A 21788-nucleotide genomic window follows, 5' to 3' on the forward strand; every position below is an offset into this window, starting at 1 on the left:
GCCGGTGATGAACTCCTTTAGCTTTTTTTTTTATTTGTGAAGCTCTTTATCTGGCCTTTGATTCTGAGTGATAGCATTGCTGGGTAGAGTATTTTTGGCTGTAGGTTCTTGCTATTCATCACCTTGAATATTTCTTGCCATTCCCGTCTGGCCTGCATGGTTTCTGTTGAGAAATCAGCTGACTATGGTATGGGTGCTCTTTTATAGGTAACTCCTTGCTTTGCTGCTTTTAATATTCTCTCTTTGTCTTTTGCTCTTGGAATTTTAATTATGATGTGTCTAGGTGTGGTCCTCTTTGGATTCTTTTTGTTTGGGGTTCTGTGTGCTTCCTGGACTTGTAAGTCTAATTCTTTCATCAGGTGGGGGAAGTTTTCTGTCACTATTTCTTCCAGTATGTTTTCGGTATCTTACCTCTCCTGGAGTTTTCCCAACCTAACACTGAAGCACCTTGTGGGAATCACTCCAGGACCCCGGATAGTCAAGGCCAATGGGAATACAGAGGCTTTGTTATCGATATACCAGAATGAGCATGAGCCTAATTGGGTTGTCCAAGGACTCTGAGCATGGAAATCCTAATCAGGCCATGATACCACGAGCGGGTGCAAGGACACATGGTACACTGTGCCCTTCAGTAGCCAATATGATTGTTGTAACTATTGGCATGAAGCCTACTTTGTCTAAATAGTGTAAAAGGAGGTTACTGACCAGCTAGTAGCCTGGAGTGTGTGAAGACATCTGCTAGAGAGAACAGCTGGGCAGAGCAGAGCTAGAGAGAGCTCAGAGAAGCAGAGGTGATAGGCATAGAGAACGTAGCTCCTATGTGTGCTATATAGCTACATTTTCTATGCCTATCTAGATAGCTCAGTTGGAGCCAAGAGCTGGTACTGCTACTATGTAAAGCTAAGAGCTCACAGAGAGCTCAGCTATAGCTACCATGTTAACCAGCCAGTGAGGTGGGCAGAGGAGACAGGAGAAGCTGCTGAGCTAGAGAGCTCAGGTGCCACTACCGTGTAAGTCTAGAAGCAGCATAAGGCTGCTCAGATAACAACTGGGTACAAAGACTGATGCTGCTTTATGGGAAAGATATATATTTATCAGCCAGTGTCCAGCTGCCTGCCTTTATGGACTTTGCCGTGAGGACTGTTCTTGTCTGGTGGCTATGTGGCTTCATTCTTATTTACCCACAACCTCTCATGGCTTCTCTTTCTGCCCCGCCACCAAGAATTGATCTGTGTCTCTGATACTTGGTAATGGAGGAACTTGGACTAAGTTCCCAACAGTAGGCAGGATTCAAGAAAGAATCTGGCATAGTGGAATGGGAGAATTTAGAAGAATATACATGGACTCAAAGCCGTCAGACCAGCAGTGCTGAGCAGTACTCCTGCTGTCTCTGACACTCCTGCCCCAGAGTTTTTGCTCACTTCTCAAGTTGGGCTTATGCTGCCAACTTCTTATCCCTGATGAGAAGTAATCAGTTATTTGCATTTCTCATTTGAGTTTTGCAACAACTTTAGGGTGTGGGGCCCTTTTATAAAAAAGGAGAAACAGGTAGTAGGCAATTTACTGGAGATGTCAATCTCTTTCTTGGTAGAGTTGGGATTAGAACTTTTATTAGGAGGTGGATTTCTCTTTGTGCTCCATAAATGCTCACACCACCTAGATAAACATCTTTACCTGGAAGCTGTGCCTCCTAAATTTCTGGCTCAGGTATTAGAAAAGAGGACCATGAAATGCTACTTTTCTGAGTCCCGCTATGATCTCCCTTGAGTTGACACAGGGGCATGGAAAACATTTATGGCAAAGTGATCAGGTTCTGGGCTACCAGTCAAGGTAAAACTAACCATTCCCAATAGAATCAATGGGACAAACAAAGGGATCTAAGGTGTTGCTAAGGTTTACAAGTGGAAAGATAAGATTCCTGTTATTCGAGTTTGAGAAGGTGGAGACTGGAGTTTGATTTGTGCCTTTTTTTTTTTTTTTTTTTTTTTTTTTTTTTTTTTGCAAAGGTGGAGATTTATTGAAGAACAAGTACAGACTCCCTCATGGGGAGGAGGAAAGAATCTCACAGCATAGACTCCCACGTGGGGAGGGGGAAAGGGTCCCCTGATTTGTGACAGTTTAAAGTGTTTATAAAATATCCCAGTGGAGAATGTCTCATTCCGTTTGGAATTCAGGTTAGAGGTGTAGGGCTGCAGGTGGACATTTGAGTCTTAAGTGTATATATTGTATCTAAAGCGGCGAGACTGGTTGCGAGTATAGAGAGAACAATGATCAGAAGCTTGAAAAGTGAGTCCCAAGGCTCTCAAACAGTTAACAGTTGGGAACAGGTGCTCAACCATCAGTATCCATCCACCTGGGCATACTAACCAGCATGCCCGCCTAAGCGCAGAACTACATTTCCCAGAAGGCTCTGTGCTTCCGGGTTAATTAGCCAATGAGTCACGCGTGACTTAAAAAGGCGGAAGTGAAACGGAAGCCATTATTCTCGGGAGGCGTTAGCCGCTGGACACATAGGCTTGTAAAGAGCTCCTCTGCGATTTTCTCCAGTCCGTGGTGACCTTCCGCCTCCCTGCGGCCGACTGGACCATCCGTTTGCATTTCTCGGCCCTTCGGCGGCAGCTTCCGTGACCTCTGCTCCCCCCGATTTTACCCTCAGTAGGGTAAGCCCGGCTTTCCTCATTTAACCCTTTACTCTCGGCGTCTCTGAGCACCCAGAGGACTACAGGGCAAGGAGTTATGGGGGATAACGTGGGCCTGGGCCTGGGAAGCCAGGTAGCCGGGCCAGGAGGGTGTTTTAGTCCGTGTGGAGGCGCGAGGACTGAAATTTAGAACCATATTTAGGGACATATTTGGGCGCTGATGACTGATCAAAAAACAAACAGAAACCAAATAACTGACACACCTTGGGGTGGAGACCGAAAAGTCTGGCCCAGTGAGTTCAGGATATTATGGGAACTCGGGACCTTGAGGATGAATTACCTTTCTTTTGCTTTTGTGGTCAGTTTTCTTTGTGGTTAGTGTTGTCTTAATATCAACACAGGCACATTGTTTCTGGCAGCGTTTGTCTCTAAAGCTTTTTATACTCGAACTTTTGGTGTCCTTGTCTATTTTTATTTTATTAACTTTAGTGGTCGCGTTTGTAAATAGCCTATAACTAGATTTAAAAATTCGTTTGGGCATTGCTACTTAACTTGAGAGTTATTCCATTAATAGTTATTGTGATTACTAACACTTTGCATTGATTTTTTTACCATGTCATTTGGTTCCTTTTATTTGTCTTTCTATAGGACATATGTGCTAAAAAAAATGTATGAAAACGCATACTGGTACACACACAGTTAAAAGGACAGCAATAAAGCAAATCCACAAATCAGGCCAAGAAAATATTATGAAACCTCAGAAACCTGTGTGCTCCTGAATTGCATCCTCTTCTCCAAGATTTTCTTTATGGATTCTACTGTTTATAGGCATTTCCCCCCAAATACATTTCCTAATTTTAGTAATTTTTTTTAATGTACTCACACGCTAAAGTATTTTCATACACATCCTTTTCCCCATACTGATGCCACTATACATTCTAATTTAGAGATTTCTAAATATCTTGTAGGTTGAGCTTGTACACATACCCATTGTTTTTTAGGTACCTTGTGGCTTAAATTTTATTTTTTTCAGAAAGTTTTTATTGATTTTGAGAGAAACATCGACTTGTTTTTATGCATTCATTGGTTGTTTCTTTTTTCTTTTTAAAAAAATATATTTTATTGATTTTTTACAGAGAGAGATAGAGAGTTAGAGTTAGAAACATCGATGAGAGAGAATCATCAATTAGCTGCCTCTTGCACATTCCCTACTGGGGATGTGCCCGCAAACACGGTACATGCCCTTGACTGGAATCGAACCCTGTACCAAGAAAAACCATTTAGGTCTGAAGTTTTCTTTGGGCGCTAATGACTGGTCAAAAAACAAACAGAAGCTGTTGTTTCAGTTCCTTTAAGGGTCCTAGGGCATCTAAATTCTCTATTTTATTATGGTAAATAAAATTTCTTTTCATGTAAGGTTTAAATTGCATAGTCAAAGTTGTTAATAATGTGCCCATATTTTTAAATGCTTGCTACATCTGTAATGTTTTTCACACACATATTTATTATATTTTAGAATTTGGTTAATTTTGTTTTCTCAAAGAACTTTTGACTTGATTGAAGCACTTTGTAATATGTATTTTTTTTTTTTAAATTTCATAACTTTCTATTCTTTATAGTTTTCTTCTTTTTACTTTATTTGGGATGTTTCTAATTTCTTACATTGGTTATCTGTAACATCCCATAGAAGTGCAGTAATGTAGTATTAGATTTTAGATTTCAGTTCTAAATATTATGACTTCCTTGACCTGTGAATCACTTAGAATTTTCTCTTTTAATTTTCTTTTCTTTTTTTTAAATATATATATCTTATAGAGAGGAAGAGAGAGATATAGTTAGAAACATCTATGAGAGAGAATCATTGATCAGCTGCCTTTTGCACACCCCCTACTAGGGGATGTGCCCACAACCCAGGTACATGCCCTTGATCAGAATTGAACCCTGGACCATTCAGTCCCCAGGCCGAAGCTCTATCCACTGAGCCAAACCGGTTTCGGCATCTCTTTTAATTTTGAAACTTTCATTTCTATGACTTTGTTGTTGTCGTCGTCTTTAATCATAGTTTGCTTAACTTCATTGCACTGGTCAGACTGATGCCATTTACATTGTGCTTGTGTGGTTGGATTTTATAGTTAGGAAATACTGTTTCATCTTAATCAGACTATGTATAGTTATTGAATTATCTACCTGAACTGTATTAGTGAGAGTTCTGGTGGTGCTTTTTAATTTTTTTCATACTTTTGAGGCTGTGTCATAACATATGCAGTATACACAGCATTTTCTTCAGTTATACTTTTCACTGTAATATCTTGGTTTTCTCTGTGAGCTTTATTGCCTTAATCCATTTTGTCTTGTGTTAATATTTTTAAACCAGCTTAAAAAAAGTGTGTGCCTTACATATTTTTAAATTTTCATTCTTGTTATATCCCTATGTGTTAGATATCTCTTAGAAACAGCATATAACTGAATTATTTTTAATCCATTTTGAGAATATCTGCTTTAGTTGAAGTTTTTTAATATATTTCTTTTTTAGCTTTTTAATATATTTTTTATTGATTTCACCCTATCCAGGCCAGGGAGAGGGAGATATAATAGAAACATCAATGATAAAGGAAAATAATTGATCGGCTGCCTCCTGCACGCCCCCTATTGGGGAAGGAGCCTGCAACCTGGACAAGTGCCTTGAGCAGAAATCAAACCATCACCTCTCTGTTCATGGGAATCACTGAGCTGCACCCTCTGGGCTGAAGCATTTAGTCCATTAACATTTTATGTGTTAATATATTTGGTTGTTGAATTTGCCTTATCTTTTTCCATTTATTTTTTCTTGCTTCCTTTGATTTGAGTATTTTTTTATTCTACTTTTTTCTTTGAACATTTTGAATTTATTATACATATATATTTACTCTGAAGACATTGACCTTAGAAGGGAGAGTAGAAGATAACAGATTAGTTGTGGGAGGAATTTTTGTATAACTAGAGACCAAAGAGTAAGAAAAATTTCTTTTAACTTTTAAGTATAGAATTCAGGAAAATGCACAGATCTTAGGTAATCAGTTTGATTAATTTTTTTTTGACAGTTGTGTACATTGTGTATCCACTAACTAAAAAAAAAAATGCATATAGTTTTTCCTCAGTCTATTCAATACCATCTCATGTTCTCCATCAAGGCAACCACTTTTTTACTATGGACTTAAACAAGTTTTTTCATTGACTTAAATAAGTTTTGCCTATTCACGAACATCATGTGATTGGGATCAGAAAATTTCCTGTATCTGCCGAAACCGGTTTGGCTCAATGGATAGAGCGTCGGCTTGGGGACTGAGAGGTCCCGGGTTCTATTCCGGTCAAGGGCATGTACCTTAGTTGCAGGCATATCCTCGGTAGGAGGTGTGCAAGAGGCAGCTGATTGATGACTCTCTCTCATCGATGTTTCTAGCTTTCTATCTCTCTCTCTTCCTCTCTGTACAAAATCAATAAAAATATATTTAAAAAGAAAAAAAAAAGAAAATTTCTTGTATCTATCTTCTGTTTGTCAACATATGTTGTGTATCTTGGTAGTTTCTTTTTATTGCTGAGGAGTATTTCATTGTACATGTCACAGTTTTGTTTTCTCTTGTTGATAGATATTAATACTTTTTGGCTTTTATGAATCAGAATGTTTCTTGGGTAAATATCTAGATGTGGAATTACTTGGTCAAATAAGTCTACTATTTAAGAAACTGGCAAATTGTTTTCCAAAATGTTTGAACCATTGCACATATCCACCATCATTATATAAGAATTAGAGAGAGATAAAGAAACATCAGTTAGAGTGAATCATTGATTGGCTGTCTCCTGTATGCCTCCTACTGGAGATTGAGCCCACAACCTGGTCATTACCCTTGACTGGAATCAAACCCTGGACCCTTCCATCTGCAGGCCAAGACTTTTGCCAAGGAGCTTACTGCCTGTTTTCTTCTGGGACTTTTACGGTTTCCGGTCTTACATTCGAGTGTTTAGTCTGTTTTGAGTTGATTTTTGTGTACAGTGTAACATAATGGTCCAGTTCCATTCTTTAGCACTTGGCTGCCCAGTTTTCCCAGCAGCATTTTCTGACTCTCCTTTCCCATGGTATATTCTTGGCTACTTTGTCTTAAAAGTAGTTGGGCATGTATATGTGGATTTATTTCAGGGCTCTCAATTTTGTTTCATTGATCTATGTGTCTGTTTTTATGCCAGCTTATTCATTTTTAAAATAATGTTATTTGATGATTAAAATTTTTTAAATTCGGTATAGTTTAGCTTATTGCTTTCTTTAAATCTAGTTCTATTTTGTGTCTAGACTAAAATATTGTTAGTAACTCAAGGGTTATTAAAATAGGCTCTGGATTTTATTTTCTGGTGCTTAATTATTCTTAAACAGATTTTTTTTAATTCAAATTTTTGTGTATGTAGTGATATGATAAGTCAAAAGTTTCTTTTTTCCATTGAGTCTTTCAACACCATTTATTAAAAAGATAGCTGTCCCATTTTGCTCTGGTAAGTCAATAATCCTATATACTAGTAGGTAATATGGAAATCTACCAAACAGTGGAATGACCGGTTGCTATGACATGCACCAATCACTATGGGGCAGATGCTCAACACAGGGGCTGTCCCCTGGTGGTCAGTGTGCTCCCATAGGGGAAGCACCACTCAACCACAAGCCAGGTTGATGGCTGGCGAGCACAGTGGTGGTGGCAGGAGCCTTTTCTGCCTCTATGGCAGTGCTAAGTATGTCCAACTGCAGCTTAGGCCCGCTGCCAGCCTAAGCTGTCAGTTGGACATCCCCTGAGGACTCCTGGACTGGTAAAGGTTGCAGGCTGGGCTGAGTGTGCCCCCCTGCCAGTGCATGAATGTCACGCACTGAGTCTCTAGTGTTGTAATAACAATGTATGGTGTTAGATGGGTACTAGACTTACAATGGCGATTACTTCATAAGTTACATAAATGTTTAATCACAATGTTGTGCCCTGAAACTAATATGATATTACTGTATTAAGTATTATGTTATTAAGTACCATATAACAATATAATGTTATTAAATATTATATTATTGAATACTATATAATAATATAATATTTATATAATAAAGAGGTATTGTGCAAATTGACCATCACTCCAACACACACCATGGCTGCGCTAATTTGGTCAAAGATGGCCGTCCCCATGTGGACATAAGATGGCAGCCACAAGATGACTACCACAAGATGGCCAGCAGGGCAGGGCAGGGCAGTTGGGGGCATCCCAGCCAGCAGGAGAGGGCAGTTAGGGGAAATCAGACAGGCAGCGGAGCAGTTAGGGTCGATCAGGCTGTCAGGGGAGGGGTTAGGAGATGATCAGGCTGTCAGGCAAAAGCAGTTAAGAGCAATCAGGCAGGCAGACAGGCGAGCGGTTGGATTGTGAGAGGGATGTCTGACTGCCCATTTACCCATTTAGGCCCAATCCTGGGTAAGTCAGACATCCCTTGAGGGGTCCCAGATTGGAGAGAGCGCAGGCTGGGCTGAGGGACATGAGAAACACCCCTCCCTCCCCTCCGAACAAATTTTGTGCACTGGCCCTCTAGTGTCAAGTATAATTTTAAAATGATTATTTTAAAACAACCGCTTTCGCCAAAACTGGTTTGGCTCAGTGGATAGACTGTCGGCCTGCGGACTCAAGATCCCAGGTTCGATTCCGGTCAAGGGCCTGTACCTTGGTTGTGGGCACATCTCCAGTAGGGGGTGTGCAAGAAGCAGCTGATGGATGTTTCTCTCTCATCGATGTTTCTAACTCTCTATCCCTCTCTCTTCCTCTGTGTAAAAAAACCAATAAAAATATATTAAAAAAACAACAACAGCAGCTTTCCTACCCAACTGGTGTGGCTCAGTGGTTGAGTATTGACTTATTAACCCCGGAGGACTTGGTTCAATTCCTGGTTGGTCAAGGCACATGCTGGGTTGCTGGTTCAATCCCCATAGCGGGTGTGCAGGAGTCAACTGATCCATGATTCTCTCTCTTTTCACTGATGTTTCTCTCTCTCCCTCTCCCTTCCTTACTCTGAAATCAATAAAAACATATATATATATATATTTTTAAAAACTGCTCTTATCAAATTGCTTTGTTCTTTATCGAAAATTGACTCTGCATTTGTATTTCTATTTCTAACTATTCTGTCCCATAGACCTATTTATCTATACTTATCTCAATAACTCTTCATTACTGTGGTGAAGTTCATAGTATGAACCATTCAAGTTTGTTTTTCTTTTTTTTCTTTTTTTTTTAAATAAATTTTTATTGTTCATATTATTACAAATGTTCCTTTCCCCCCCCTTCTCACCCCACCCTCTGCCCTTTCCCCACCCCCCATTGTCCTCATCCATAGGTGCACAGTTTATGTTCAGTCTCTTCCCACATCCCCCTCTCCCCTTTTCCCCAAGAATAAACAGTTCACTCCCCTTTCATACCTCTGATTCTATTATATTCAACAGTTAATATTGTTCCTCAGATTTTTTTTTTTTTTTAGTTTCCTTGGTTTTTAGATTCACTTGTTGATAGTTACGTATTGGTTGTTCATAATTTTTATCTTTATTTACTTTCTCTTCTGAAAGAACCCCCTTCAGCAATTCATATAATTCTGGTTTGGTGGTGATGAACTCCTTTAGCTTTTTTTTATTAGTGAAGCTCTTTATTTGGCCTTTGATTCTGAGTGATAGCTTTGCTGGGTAGATTATTTTTGGCTGTAGGTTCTTGCTATTCATCACCTTGAATATTTCTTGCCATTCCTGTCTGGCCTGCATGGTTTCTGTTGAGAAATCAGCTGACAATCAAATAGGTGCTCCTTTATAGGTAACTACCTTCTTTGCTCTTGCTTCTTTTAATATTCTCTCTTTGTCTTTTGTTCTTGGAATCTTAATTATGATTTGTCTTGGTGTGGTCCTCTTTGGATTCCTTTTGTTTGGAGTTCTGTGCGCTTCCTGGACTTGTAAGTCTAATTCTTTCACCAGGTGGGGAAAGTTTTCTGTCACTATTTCTTTCAGTATGTTTTCGATATCTTGCTCTCTCTCATCTTCTGGGACCCCCATAATTCTGATGTTGGTTCGCTTGAAGTTGTCCCAGAGGTTTCTTACATTATCTTCAACTTTCTGGATTCTCTGGCCTTCTTGCGTCTGCGGAGGAGTGTCTTCTGGCTCTTTATGTTCCAAATCTTTGACTTGATTCTTGCGATCTTCCATTCTGTTTTTAGGACTCCATAAAATATTTTTTATTTCAGACAATGTATTCTTTATTTCTTGTTGATCTCTTATTATTTCTAGTTGATCCCTTTTCATATCCTCATAGGTCTTGTTTATTTTATCAGCCTTTTCTAGGAGATTCTTGAACAACCTTATAAGTGTGGTTTTGAACTCTATATCCAGTCGCTTTTTGTCCTCCATTTCTTTCGTTTGTGATCTATTTGGTTTAGGCATTTTCGCAGACAGCTTTCCTGATGGGGCGGGGTTTACAGCCTTGGCTTCCGTCAGCCCCGCCCTATGTGACTCCTGAGACTCAGGGTCCTTCAGTACTTGTTGGGAGCGCCTCTGAGAGAAAGGTGCCCTCGATTTTCGCCTGCTGCCAAACTGTCTATGCTCTCCCCCAATGAGTCCGGTATTGGGGTTCAGTTCAGTTGGTAGTGGGATTGGAGGTGGCGTTCAGAGCAGTCTGGAGCCCCTGTCTCCTTCCCGTCAGGGCAATCCCGGGGCACAGCCGGCCGGCCCTTCTCTGCGCGCAGTGTGCGTGCCTCCGGGACCTCCTTTCGCCGCTTCCCCGGAGTCCCGCCTTACAGCCCGGCTCCCTATGGATGAGCCTGGGTCCCTGGGGTCTGGCCTAGAATTGGGATTCAGAGCAGTTGGAGCTGGGCCCAGCACAGTTGGAGCTTTTCTCTCCTTCCTGCTTGGGACCGCCAGCCAGGCACTCGGCCTCCCTCCTCTCCGGCTCTGTCCTCTCCGTGCGCGCCGCGTGTCTCCGTACCTTGGGCTTTTACAGCTCCTCTGCGCTTCCTTCTGGTTTTCTCCTTGCTTCTTGTTGTAGAATTTCCAGTCAGTCGACTTTCCTGTAGTTCTGGGTAATGTCCATTTTATATTTTAATTGTATTTTGTTGAAATTGCTGTGTGCGGCTGCTGCTAGTTGCCTACCCGAGCAGCCATCTTGGATTCTCCTCAAGTTTGTTTTTCTTAATATTGTTCTGGCTCTTCTAGGTCCTTTGCATTTTAATACACATTTTAGATTTGGCTTGTCAATTTCTAGAAAAAAGCCTGTAGGGGGTTTTGCTAGTAACTGTGTTCTGTCTGCAGATGAATTAGGATAGTATGAATACTCTAATAATGGCTCTTGTAGTCCATGAAAGTGATATTCTTTCCCACTTATTTAGGTCTTTAACTTCTTTCATCAGTATTTCAGTTTTTTATTGTAAAGGCCATACACAGCTTTTGATTTATTACTAGATAATTTTGCTTTCTGCTATTATATATGGAATTGTTGTTTTGTTTCATTTTCTAGACCTTGCTGAGATCCATTTTTCCTGGTTGTGATTACTATGAAAGGAACATAAGATTATTTGCTGAAAGATGATAATGGTAAGACAGTTCTTTTTTTCTTTTTTTCTTTTTTTCTTTTCTTTTCTTTTTTTTTTTTTTTTTTTTTTTTTTCAGAAAAACTGTTGAGATTTTTACCTGGTTATGGGGATATGGAAGGTTGGATTGCCTGGTGTGCTTTCCTTTAATGTAGATGCTCCTTTAGAGTTAACGACTTAGTTTTGGAGGTGACCAGCTGTGTGTGGACTAATCTTCCCAACTAGAGGAGATAGATGGGTGGAATCATCCAGGGCTGGTCTTTTGGTCATTCAGGGTTATAACAGGACGAAGAATTAGACAGATTGTAGAAGTGATGGATTGTGATGAATCTTGGCTTGATAGGTGGAGCAGTGAGAATAGGAATTTGCTGTGAGGGAGCAAGATTGTAGAAGCATGAGTGGTTTGGAATCCTCTATAAAGTGAAAGAGTTCATGCAAGAAGATTGTTGTGCAGAAGTGCAAATTTCTGAATCACCGTGAGATAAAGTTGGCAACTAAAGATGACAAGACCTGTGCGTTGGCCTACAGTTATGTAGATGTGTAGTGAGGGGGCCAAATAGCATTGGAGATTGGAGCATGTAGTCCTAGATAGACCAACTCATGGGTACTTGAATGATCCTAAACCATGGCATGTATCAAAGTTGAAGAACAGAAGTCTGGGGCACAAATATTCAATGAGCGAGGGAGTTTAACAGAGTTGTACTTGCTGACACATACTTGGGGGTCAGGGTTGTCCACCGCATTGCCTGGAGGTTTTGTCTAAGCAAGGGAAAGGCTTAGGATAAGACAGAATTTGCTGCTCAAATGGAGAAATACTGGAAATCAGAAGTCAGATTGTCCTGTGAACTTCTAGTAATCTTTTTCTCATTTACTACAGATGCCTGCTCAGAGTCCCATAAGAACAAGAGAATAGCTTTCTGATACTAGTGCCCTGTTGTTCAGGCAAATTTATTATCATTCTCACAGGATGGCAGCTCTTGATCTCTCTCCCACATGTGGTAAGTTCTAGGGGTGAAGAATGCTCTCAGAATTCAAGCTTAAGTGGCCTCTGCCACTTCCCAAGGACAGAGGGAGGGTTGCCAGGAGAGGACGAATCACCTGGAAAGTAGTGGGAGCAAAGTCTTGGGAGAGCCCATGAGGTGACTGTCTGATTTAGGCAGGATCTTCGTGAGTTTGGGTGAGAGAGGGAGTGCGTATAATTGGTGTGAAAAGAAAAACAGTATGGGTAGTAACCCTGAACTACCTCATTTATTATTTTGATAAATCTGAACAAAGTTCTGTCTCTTAGAGATTTAATTTCTTCTCTCATAAATTGAGAAAACATACTGTTTTTGTTACAGGTATATTGGCCCACCTCCCTTTTTCCTGTCATTGAGTAGAGCAGGACTGCTCTGGATTCTTACTGAATGTGGTGGTGTGTGTGAATTTTGATTGGGAATGTGGCCTACACATTTATAGTTTAGTAGTGTGTGAGTGTTAAGCAAGCTTTTATTCTCATGGATTGTGCCTTCTCCAGCTGTATCCATTCAGGAACCTGCCCATATCCAGGAGTCAGAAATTCCTCTTCCTTCAAAAGACCATTCCTGTCACCAGAATGTGGATCTGTTTGCCTGTAATGGCCTGGAGTCTCATATGTCAACTAATGTTGTTTCCCAGGTACACGAATATCTCTGGGCCCCTGAACGGGGAGAGGCACTTCCTAGGACACCCCCAATATTATTACATAATGAAATTCTTTTAGATTTTTATTCTGGTTAGTTGATGCCTGATTAGTGATCAATAGAAAGAGCCAAATAATGTTTTAAGGCTGTCACGGTATCAAAGTTGTTAGGGAAAATGACTTACATACCAAATGTTTCTCTGATGATATAGTTTAAGTGCTCAGGCCAGGCTAAAAGTGGAGAGAGATTTTGATCCTATGTCAGAGATGCATTTGAAGCAGTGAGACAGGATAAGATCACTTCATAAGGAACACAGAACAGCTATTGACTGGCTTCTGGAATAAATTTTGAGACACCAGAACTCCAAACTGGAAATCCTATGATTTGAGTCTTTCATTGTTCAGTCTTCAGTCTCTACCATCTTTGAACTCAAGCTGTTTTCTCACTGACCCCAAATGTGGTGTTTCAGGACTCAGTGACTTTCCAGGATGTCGCAGTGGACTTTACTGAGAAGGAGTGGCCCTTGTTGGATTCTTCTCAGAGAAAACTATACAAAGATGTGATGCTGGAGAACTATAGCAACCTTGCCTCAGTGGGTAAGACTGGCATCATTTCTTCATTTATTAATCAAATAATTTTGTTTTAAGTAGTTGGCTGTAACCTAGGAGCAGTGTGGGGATTTGGAACACAATTGTTACCTGGTGCGTACCCTCTTGGTGTCTCCCATGGATATTGAAATCTGTTTATTGTATTGACTTTGGAGGTTGTCAAATGTGTTTGAACTTGGACATAGGCTTCTGAATTAAGAAATCTCTTAAAGGGCAAAACATATGGGTATTTTTGGTTTTCGTTTTTATGACAGCCTTTAACTGTGTCCCTTAGAAATCTTGTTACCATCATTTTACTGCTCCTAAGTCAGTCTTGTCCATCTTCAGAACTCTGACTTCAGAACACGTGTCCTCAGCACAATCCTTCTTCAACATGTATCTTTCCCTGTGAGTAGGGTGTCAGGTGGGGAAACCCAGCCTCATCTTCCACTTGGAGCAAGAAGAGGAGCTGAGAACAGAGGAGAGGGGACTTCCCCAAGGTACATGTCCCGGTAAGGACCTGTAATCATAAGTGCTTCTGAGTAGTGGCTATTCTCAGTGATTGGGGTGGAGGGAGATCCATTCAGAAATGTCACCCAGGGATATATAATATGCTCATTCTTTTCGCTGCTCCTCTATTCTTTGACAGATTCTTTGGTTTCACTATCCTTTCACCTTCAAATTTCACATGTCCACATTTTATCAGCAAATTTATCTTTTTCCAATTTGTTTCAGGTTGGGAGATTCCTTCTAAAACCAAGTGGTCTATTCTTATGGAAAATATTTTTGGGACTGAAACACCTAGTGGTGTGACAATGGTAAGAATTTTGGGGGGATAATTCTGGATCTTCAATATTAGGAGATGAGTGGGGCAGCTTAAGTTAGAAAAGGAGCTCAAGAACTAGGCCGGTGGCATTCCCCAAGAGGAAGCAGTGTTACAGACACTATTATTACCAAATACTAACCCAAAACTTTCCACTTAAGAGTTCTGATGAGTAAATATTTTTTTAGCTATGTCTTAGATAATTGAGTGTTAGAGTTCAATTCAGATTTAAATAGTTAAAGTCTATTTTGTAAAAAGCTTTGATATTGCTACACACATGGTACCTTAGGGCATACAAACATTCACCTATTCTACTTGATAGAACCCATAGGGGCAGGAGTAGTACTTTTAAATCTATAATCATAATGATGACATCTATAGTCATAATGATGAGCTTTAATTTATGTCAGTTTATGTGGGGATAATTCTTAGGAATGAAATGAATATTGGAAATGCCTTAGCACTCATCTTTAAATCAACAGGAAAGAACTCATCTTGGAGAGAGATCCACTGAATATGCTCACCTGTTTGAAGTTTTCAGTATGGGTGCTCATCTTACTCAGCAAATGGGAAGACACACTGGTAAGAGGCCCTACCACCGACGAGACTGTGGGGTAGTTTTCAATAACAGGCCACATCTAACACAACGTGGGAGCATTTACCATGGGAAAAAAATGCATGAATGTCATCAGTGTCAAAAAGTCTTCACCACAAGTGCTTCTCTTACACGGCACAGGAGAATACATACTGGGGAGAAACCCTATGAATGCAATGACTGTGGGAAGGCATTCAATGATCCCTCAGCCCTTAGGAGTCATGCAAGAACTCACCTCACAGAGAAGCCCTTTGATTGCAGTCAGTGTGGAAATGCATTCCGAACTCTCTCCTCCCTAAAGATACACATGAGAGTTCACACTGGGGAGAGACCTTACAAGTGTGATGAATGTGGGAAGTCATATGGCAGGAGCTGCCACCTCATTGCACACAAAAGAACACACACTGGAGAGAGACCCTATGAATGTCAAGACTGTGGGAAAGCTTTCCAGCATCCATCCCATCTCAAAGAACATGTCAGGAATCACACCGGAGAGAAACCCTATGAATGCACACAGTGTGGAAAAGCCTTTCGATGGAAATCTAACTTTAATTTGCACAAGAAGAACCACATGGTAGAGAAAACATATGAATGTAAAGAGTGCGGGAAATCCTTTGGTGATCTCTTATCACGGAGAAAACACATGCGAATTCATATTGTAAAGAAACCTGTTGAATGTAGACAGTGTGGGAAGACATTCAGAAACCAGTCCATCCTTAAGACACACATGAATTCTCACACTGGAGAGAAACCATACGGGTGTGATCTATGTGGGAAAGCCTTCAGCGCCAGCTCAAACCTAACAGCACACAGGAAAATACACACCCAAGAGAGACGCTATGAATGTGCTGCCTGTGGGAAAGTCTTTGGTGATTATTTATCCCGGAGAAGGCACATGAGCATTCATCTTGTAAAGAAACATGTTGAATGTAGACAGTGTGGGAAAGCCTTCAGAAACCAGTCAACTCTTAAGACACACATGAGAAGTCACACAGGAGAGAAGCCGTATGAGTGTGATCACTGTGGGAAAGCCTTCAGCATAGGCTCAAACCTTAATGTTCACAGGAGAATACACACTGGGGAGAAGCCCTATGAATGCTTGGCTTGTGGGAAAACCTTCAGTGATCATTCATCTCTTCGGAGTCATGTTAAAACTCACCAGGGAGAAAAACTCAGAGTGTCATCAGTGTGGAAGAGGCTCCAATGACACACCTTCTTTAAGAAACTGAGAGCTCAGACTGGAAGGAAACCTTGGAAGGAAACCTTGGAAGTTTCAGGAAGGCAGGAAAGCCTTTATTAACTCATCTTACTGAGCAAAAGGGAATACATGTAACTGGAAGAAAGCCAGTTTGTGCAATGACTGAAATGACGAGTTTTTTTTTCTCATCTCTGAGAATTAATGCTGGGGAAAAAATATGTCTCTATGTTGTGGAAAAGCCATCAGTGTACATTTAGGTCTTAACAAATGTGACAGCTTAGGAAGAGAAACCCTAGCCTGATACTTAATGTTGAAATTACTGTTGTACCACCTGGCACCTTCTGAGCTTACAAGAAAAGGAAGCACTCTAGGGAAACATGGAAAAGTCAGTAATGGGTCAGGAAACTACAGCCAGTTGTCTATTTATATATGGTTCTCAAGCTAAGAATAGATTACATTTTTAAGGAAGAAAAATATGTGACAGGGCCTGTGTGGCCCACAAAGTTTAGAATACTCATTATTTGTCTTTTTATAGAAAAAAAAAAAAAGCCAATTCCTGTTGCAGAGCCGTGGTAATTACCAGGAAGTGGATATGCTCCCCAGGAGGCATTCGGCAATCTCTGGAGACATTTTTGGTTGTTAAAACTGGGGAAAGCATTACCTTCATATAGTTGGAAGACATCAAGGATATTGCTAAATAGATTACAATGCAGAGGAGCCCCCAGAACAAAGATTTATATGCCCCAAAAGGTTAATATTGCCAAGGTTGAGAAACCTAGTCCTAGAAGAGCTCCTCGATTTTTATGAAACTTGAGTACTCTAGTACTCATGGTAGACGAGTTTATATTTAAAGCTTCAAAAATATAACCAATGTAATTAATTCAAGAAATGCAAGAACCCACATTGCAGGCAATCCCGTGTGGAAATAATTTCAGCCATAGCTCCCTCACTTTGCTTATGAGAATTCATTCACATCCCAAAGGAATTTTCTAGTGAGTGTGAAATTGCATTTGATGTATTTCATTGTGAAAATAGACACTAGCTCATAAATATTTAATTTTTAAGGTTGTGCTCTAAATTACCCTTACACACATCATAATATGTTTCTATGTAGTATTTTAATTATAATTTCATTCTTAAGAATGTGTTAACTTCCTTTTGATTGATTTACTTGACCAATAGACTGTCGAATCTTATGTACTGTGAACCATTGATATTTTTAATGTCTGATTATTTATTTAAATCAAATGCATTGAGATCAGACAATGATGTCTTTATCAGTTGAGTCCTTTGGGATATTCCAGCCAACAGTGGCAAATAACTTTTAGTTGCTCCCCTAATATCTTCCATGTCAAGAAAACTTCATTTTTGTCAGATTAGTAAGGTGTACAATTTTTAAAATCTCTTACAAGTTTCCTTACAATTCGTCCAGTCCATGATCTACAACCTTTCTATTATCAGATAAGCAGATGTTACTCTACGGGCTTTGAAAAGACTCCTGGAAAAAGGGCCATTCTTACCTGGATTCTTCTCCACTTGTATTTTACTTTTGTTCTTCCCCCCACTTCTCGCCTAGTAAGGAGATCCAGTTCCTAGTGTTAAAAGATCCATCTTGTGACCATGAGGATGCACAGGCTAAGAGGGATCCTGCAGAAAATTCACAAAGGGGCTTCTTTAGGGTCTATACTAGCCCTGAGTTTACTTCCAGACCTATTACATGAAAAAATAAAACTGATTATTGGTTTAAGCTGCTTTGGATATTCTTTCTTTTTTTCTTTTTCTTTTTTTTCCTATTAGTTTTTTTATTTGCAGAGGGAGGGTTCTGTGTCATCCAGCTTGATGCTGTTTAACCCATTCACCTGTGACAGAGACTGTGTGTGGCACACAAGTGAGTTTTTATAACTGCTACACATGTGGGTATAATCTGCTTATACTTTTTTTTTTTTTTTAATATACTTTATTGATTTTTTACAGAGTGGAAGGGAGAGAGATAAAGAGCCAGAAACGTCAATGAGAGAGAAACATCGACCAGCTGCCTCCTGCACATCCCCTGCGGGGATGTGCCGCAACCAATGTACATGCCCTTGATCGGAATCGAACCCGGGACCCCTCAGTCCACAGACCGACGCTCTACCACTGAGCCAAACCGGTTTCAGCGTCTGCTTATACTTTTAACTGTTGGATATGAACTTTTAACTTCTTGAAGCCAAGTTTTAAAATTGCATTTCATATCTTTGATCTATTTAAACATCTATTTTCCTTTCTTCTTGTATTAAAGAACTGTATTTGTTTTCACAGAAGTGCTAAGTGGACATCTACTTTATTCAGTTTCTTCTTAAGGTGAAGAAAACTCTTTGTACATGTCTAGAGAAATATAGTAGCTTTCTGTTCACACTTTGCAAGTAAAAAGGGTGGATTGATCCACTACTGACAATACTAAAAAAACCCAAAAAAGTGCTGAGAAGCAGGTGCCATCAATTCCTTTTGCACGTGGAGAATTTGAGGCAAGGAAGTTTAGGTGATTTGTTTGAGGCCAACCTGTTAGCAGGCAGTAATGCTTGTATTTAAACTCTGGTGCTGGATTCCAGTCTATATTACTATGTCAGGCCTTGTTCTATGCCCTAGGTCTGTAGTGAATCAAGATATTTGCCTTCAGTTGCTTACATTTTACTTGGGGTCGAGGCACCTGGTAAATGAGTAAATATCTCTCTGATGGTGGTCAGTGCATGGAGGAAAAATTAAGCATGTAATGATGAGAATGTGGGATTCAGTGGAGCTGTGGGGTGTGTAAGGAAAGCCTTTGTGCAAGGTGACATTTGCACAGAGATGTAAATGAGCTATAAGTGTGGGCTGTATTGTAATGTGGGGAGGAGCACCTTTAACAGCAGTTCAGAGACCATGAGAAATTTTGTGCTTGGGACAAAGAGTCCAGTGTGACCGGAGTGGATCACACTTGTGAGTTGCTAAAGATGATGAGGTCAGAGCTAGATCAGGGTCCTGATCATGGGGACATCCTGTAGGGTTAACTGGAAGGACTTGGCCGTCATTCTCAATTTGGAGGGCTTTGAACAGTGTCAAAGTGTCCAAATTATAATTTTAAAGGATCACAGTGGCTTCTGGGTTGATAGGCTAAATAGAGGGACAAGGTACAAACTGTCAGGCCATTGCAGAATTCAAGTCACATATAATGGTGGTCACATTAGTAGCGGTAGTGGTGGTTTGAGAGTGACATTAATGACAGTAGCCCTAATTTCATTTTCAGATTGTGATTCTTTCTATTAGTATACCACAAGTTATTTACCTCTTCTGCTGATGTAGTTAGAGTTAGTTACTGGACGTTTTTACTTTTCTCAGTTATGAGCAATGCTGCTTTAAGACATTTTGTCACATGTCTTCTGGAGTATTGGTGAGTTATTCCAGGAGTGTGAAATTGCTGAACTATAAGGTCTGTGCATGTTCTGTTTATTAGAGTGATACCAAAGTCATTTTTAAAGTGTATAATGATACTTTGTATATGTGTGGTAACATTTTAAAACAGGTTTTACTAAAATGCAGAAAAATACTTAATTCATACATATACAACAGCTAAATTATCACACGAACACATCCATATGATCAGGCCAGAAAAAGTACTACCAGCATTCCTGATACCCCTTCTTGCCTCTTTCAAATGACAAACCCTTCCCTACTCTCCATAGGTGACCAATATCCTGACTCACAATATGGCTTGGGGTTTTTGTTTCTTACCCCTATACAAGTGGAACCATACAGTATATGTTCTTTTGTATCTATCTTAATTTTCCCTAATGTTTTTGTGAAATTGATGCATATTGTTTTGAGTATCTCAAGCTAGTACATTTTATTGTGTTCCATTGTTTTGAATATACCACATTTTGTTTAAGCAGTTTGTGTTGATGGGCAGACATTTGACTTTTCAGCTTGGGACTGCTATGAATAATGCTGCTATGAGCATATTTTAATATTTCTGACAGTGCACAAGTGTATGTATTTCTCTTGGGTGTATACCCTGTACTGAAATTGCTGGTCATATGGGGTGCATATGTTCACTTTTCATAGATGATGCCAATTTTCCAAAGTAGTTGTACAAATTTGCTTTCTAAGAAGCTATCGATATTTTATTGAATTACCTGCCTTTTTCTTATTATGAACCCTATGGTTGGATATATTTTACAAATATTTTCTCCAACTTTGTGGCTTGTCTCTTCTATGTATTTTTTTAATGAAATGAATTAATGTTAATGTCATCTAATCTTTATGGACAGTGCTCTGATATTCCTGAGTATTTGCCTAACTCGAAGGCAAGAAGATATTCTACATTTTTTTCTACAAGTCCTATTGTTTCAATATGTACATTTATATCTACAGTTCACCTACAATTGATTTTTGGGTATTTTTATCTTTTCCACATTGACCCAGATAATTTATTTTTTAAAAACTTTATCTTTACCCAAAGGGTTTGAGATACCACCTTTGTCATATTCTGAGTTTTATGTGTTTTTACCCTAATTCTGAACTTTATATTTTTGCCACAGGGTTTAAATTATAAGAAGCTTTGTAATACGTTTTAATGTCTATGTGAACTGGTTTCCCCCTCACAGTTTTTCTTTTCCAGTGTTTCCCTAGGTATTCTTGCCCTTTTTTATATGCACTTTCCTATTGTCCGACTCCATAAAATTAGCCTGTTGGTACTTTTATTGGCATTGTCTTGAATTTATAAGTTCACTTGGAGAAAACTAATATCTCTATATTGTTAAGTCATCTTAACCAAGATCAGGGGATGTCTTTTCATTTAAGTCCATTCATGTTTGTCAGGAATGTTTTTAAAAAATCTATTTCAGTGTTTGTCAGGATGTTTAAAAATTTTCCTTGTACAGTTTTCCTTATAACAAATTTTTTGTTGTTTCCCTTAATATTTAATTCTTTATTTAAATGAGATTTCTCTATACCATTATGATTTCATAGTTTCTGTATATGAAAGCTACTGATTTTGTATCTTAATTTTGTAACTTGCTATTTGACTGAATTCTTTTACTTTTTAAGTTTTACTGCTTTTTTTTGAGTTTTCCAGGCATAATACTGTGTCATCTGTAAATTATGATAGCTTTATTTTTATTTGCCAATTCTTATGTCTCTGATTGTTTTTGTTTGCCTCATTGCATTAGTTAATACCTCTACTGCAGTGATAAGTAGTAGCAGAAGTAGTAGGCATTTTTACCTTGTTCTAGGGGTAAAGTCCCTTTTGATTTTCCACTGATTAAGATAATGTTTTAGAGTTATTTATTTTATCATATTTAAAAGGTACATTATATTCTTGGAAGTTTACCATGAATGGGTGGTGAATTTTGTCAGTTTTTGTGATTTATTAATACTAGTATATGATATTAATAAATTTCTCAGCATTCAAAAAGCCTTACATTCTGAATGACTTTCACTTGGTCATGGTATATTATTTTCTTAATGTGATTTGTTAGTATGTTAGTATTTCGTTTAGAATTTGTTGATTTTCATGAATGATAATTGGTCCATAGTTTTCTTTGTCTTTATCTGGTTTAGGTATTTGTATTATACTTGCTTCATAAGAAGATATAGTAATATTTCTTTTTTTCCAATGCTCTGGAATAGATTATACAGCATTAGTAGTCTGTGGTGTTTT

The 21788-nt window shown here is 39.2% G+C and overlaps 1 protein-coding gene and 1 non-coding gene across 4 annotated transcripts; both read left to right on the forward strand.

The window, feature by feature from the left end:
* Positions 1 to 2449: 2449 nt before the first annotated feature.
* On the forward strand, positions 2450 to 17861 carry ZNF317 (zinc finger protein 317). 3 transcript variants are annotated; one of them, XM_045589180.1, is made up of 8 exons: positions 2450 to 2660; positions 11178 to 11254; positions 12128 to 12248; positions 12767 to 12906; positions 13381 to 13507; positions 13915 to 14010; positions 14234 to 14316; positions 14804 to 17861. In XM_045589180.1, the coding sequence occupies exons 3-8, from the start codon at positions 12218 to 12220 to the stop codon at positions 16121 to 16123; spliced, it is 1797 nt and encodes a 598-aa protein (XP_045445136.1). In that variant the 5' UTR covers positions 2450 to 2660; positions 11178 to 11254; positions 12128 to 12217; the 3' UTR covers positions 16124 to 17861. The 3 variants fall into 3 exon arrangements, with proteins under 3 accessions (XP_045445136.1, XP_036315533.1, XP_036315534.1); XM_036459640.2 differs by lacking the exon at positions 11178 to 11254; XM_036459641.2 differs by lacking the exons at positions 11178 to 11254; positions 12128 to 12248.
* A 561-nt stretch (positions 17862 to 18422) lies between these two features.
* On the forward strand, positions 18423 to 18550 carry LOC118731476. Its single transcript, XR_004991886.1, has one exon. It is a non-coding gene; the product is annotated as a small Cajal body-specific RNA 24 (non-coding RNA).
* Positions 18551 to 21788: the final 3238 nt, after the last annotated feature.

Source organism: Pipistrellus kuhlii, unplaced genomic scaffold (assembly GCF_014108245.1).
Source record: "Pipistrellus kuhlii isolate mPipKuh1 unplaced genomic scaffold, mPipKuh1.p scaffold_m20_p_30, whole genome shotgun sequence".
Classification (NCBI taxonomy): domain Eukaryota; kingdom Metazoa; phylum Chordata; class Mammalia; order Chiroptera; family Vespertilionidae; genus Pipistrellus; species Pipistrellus kuhlii.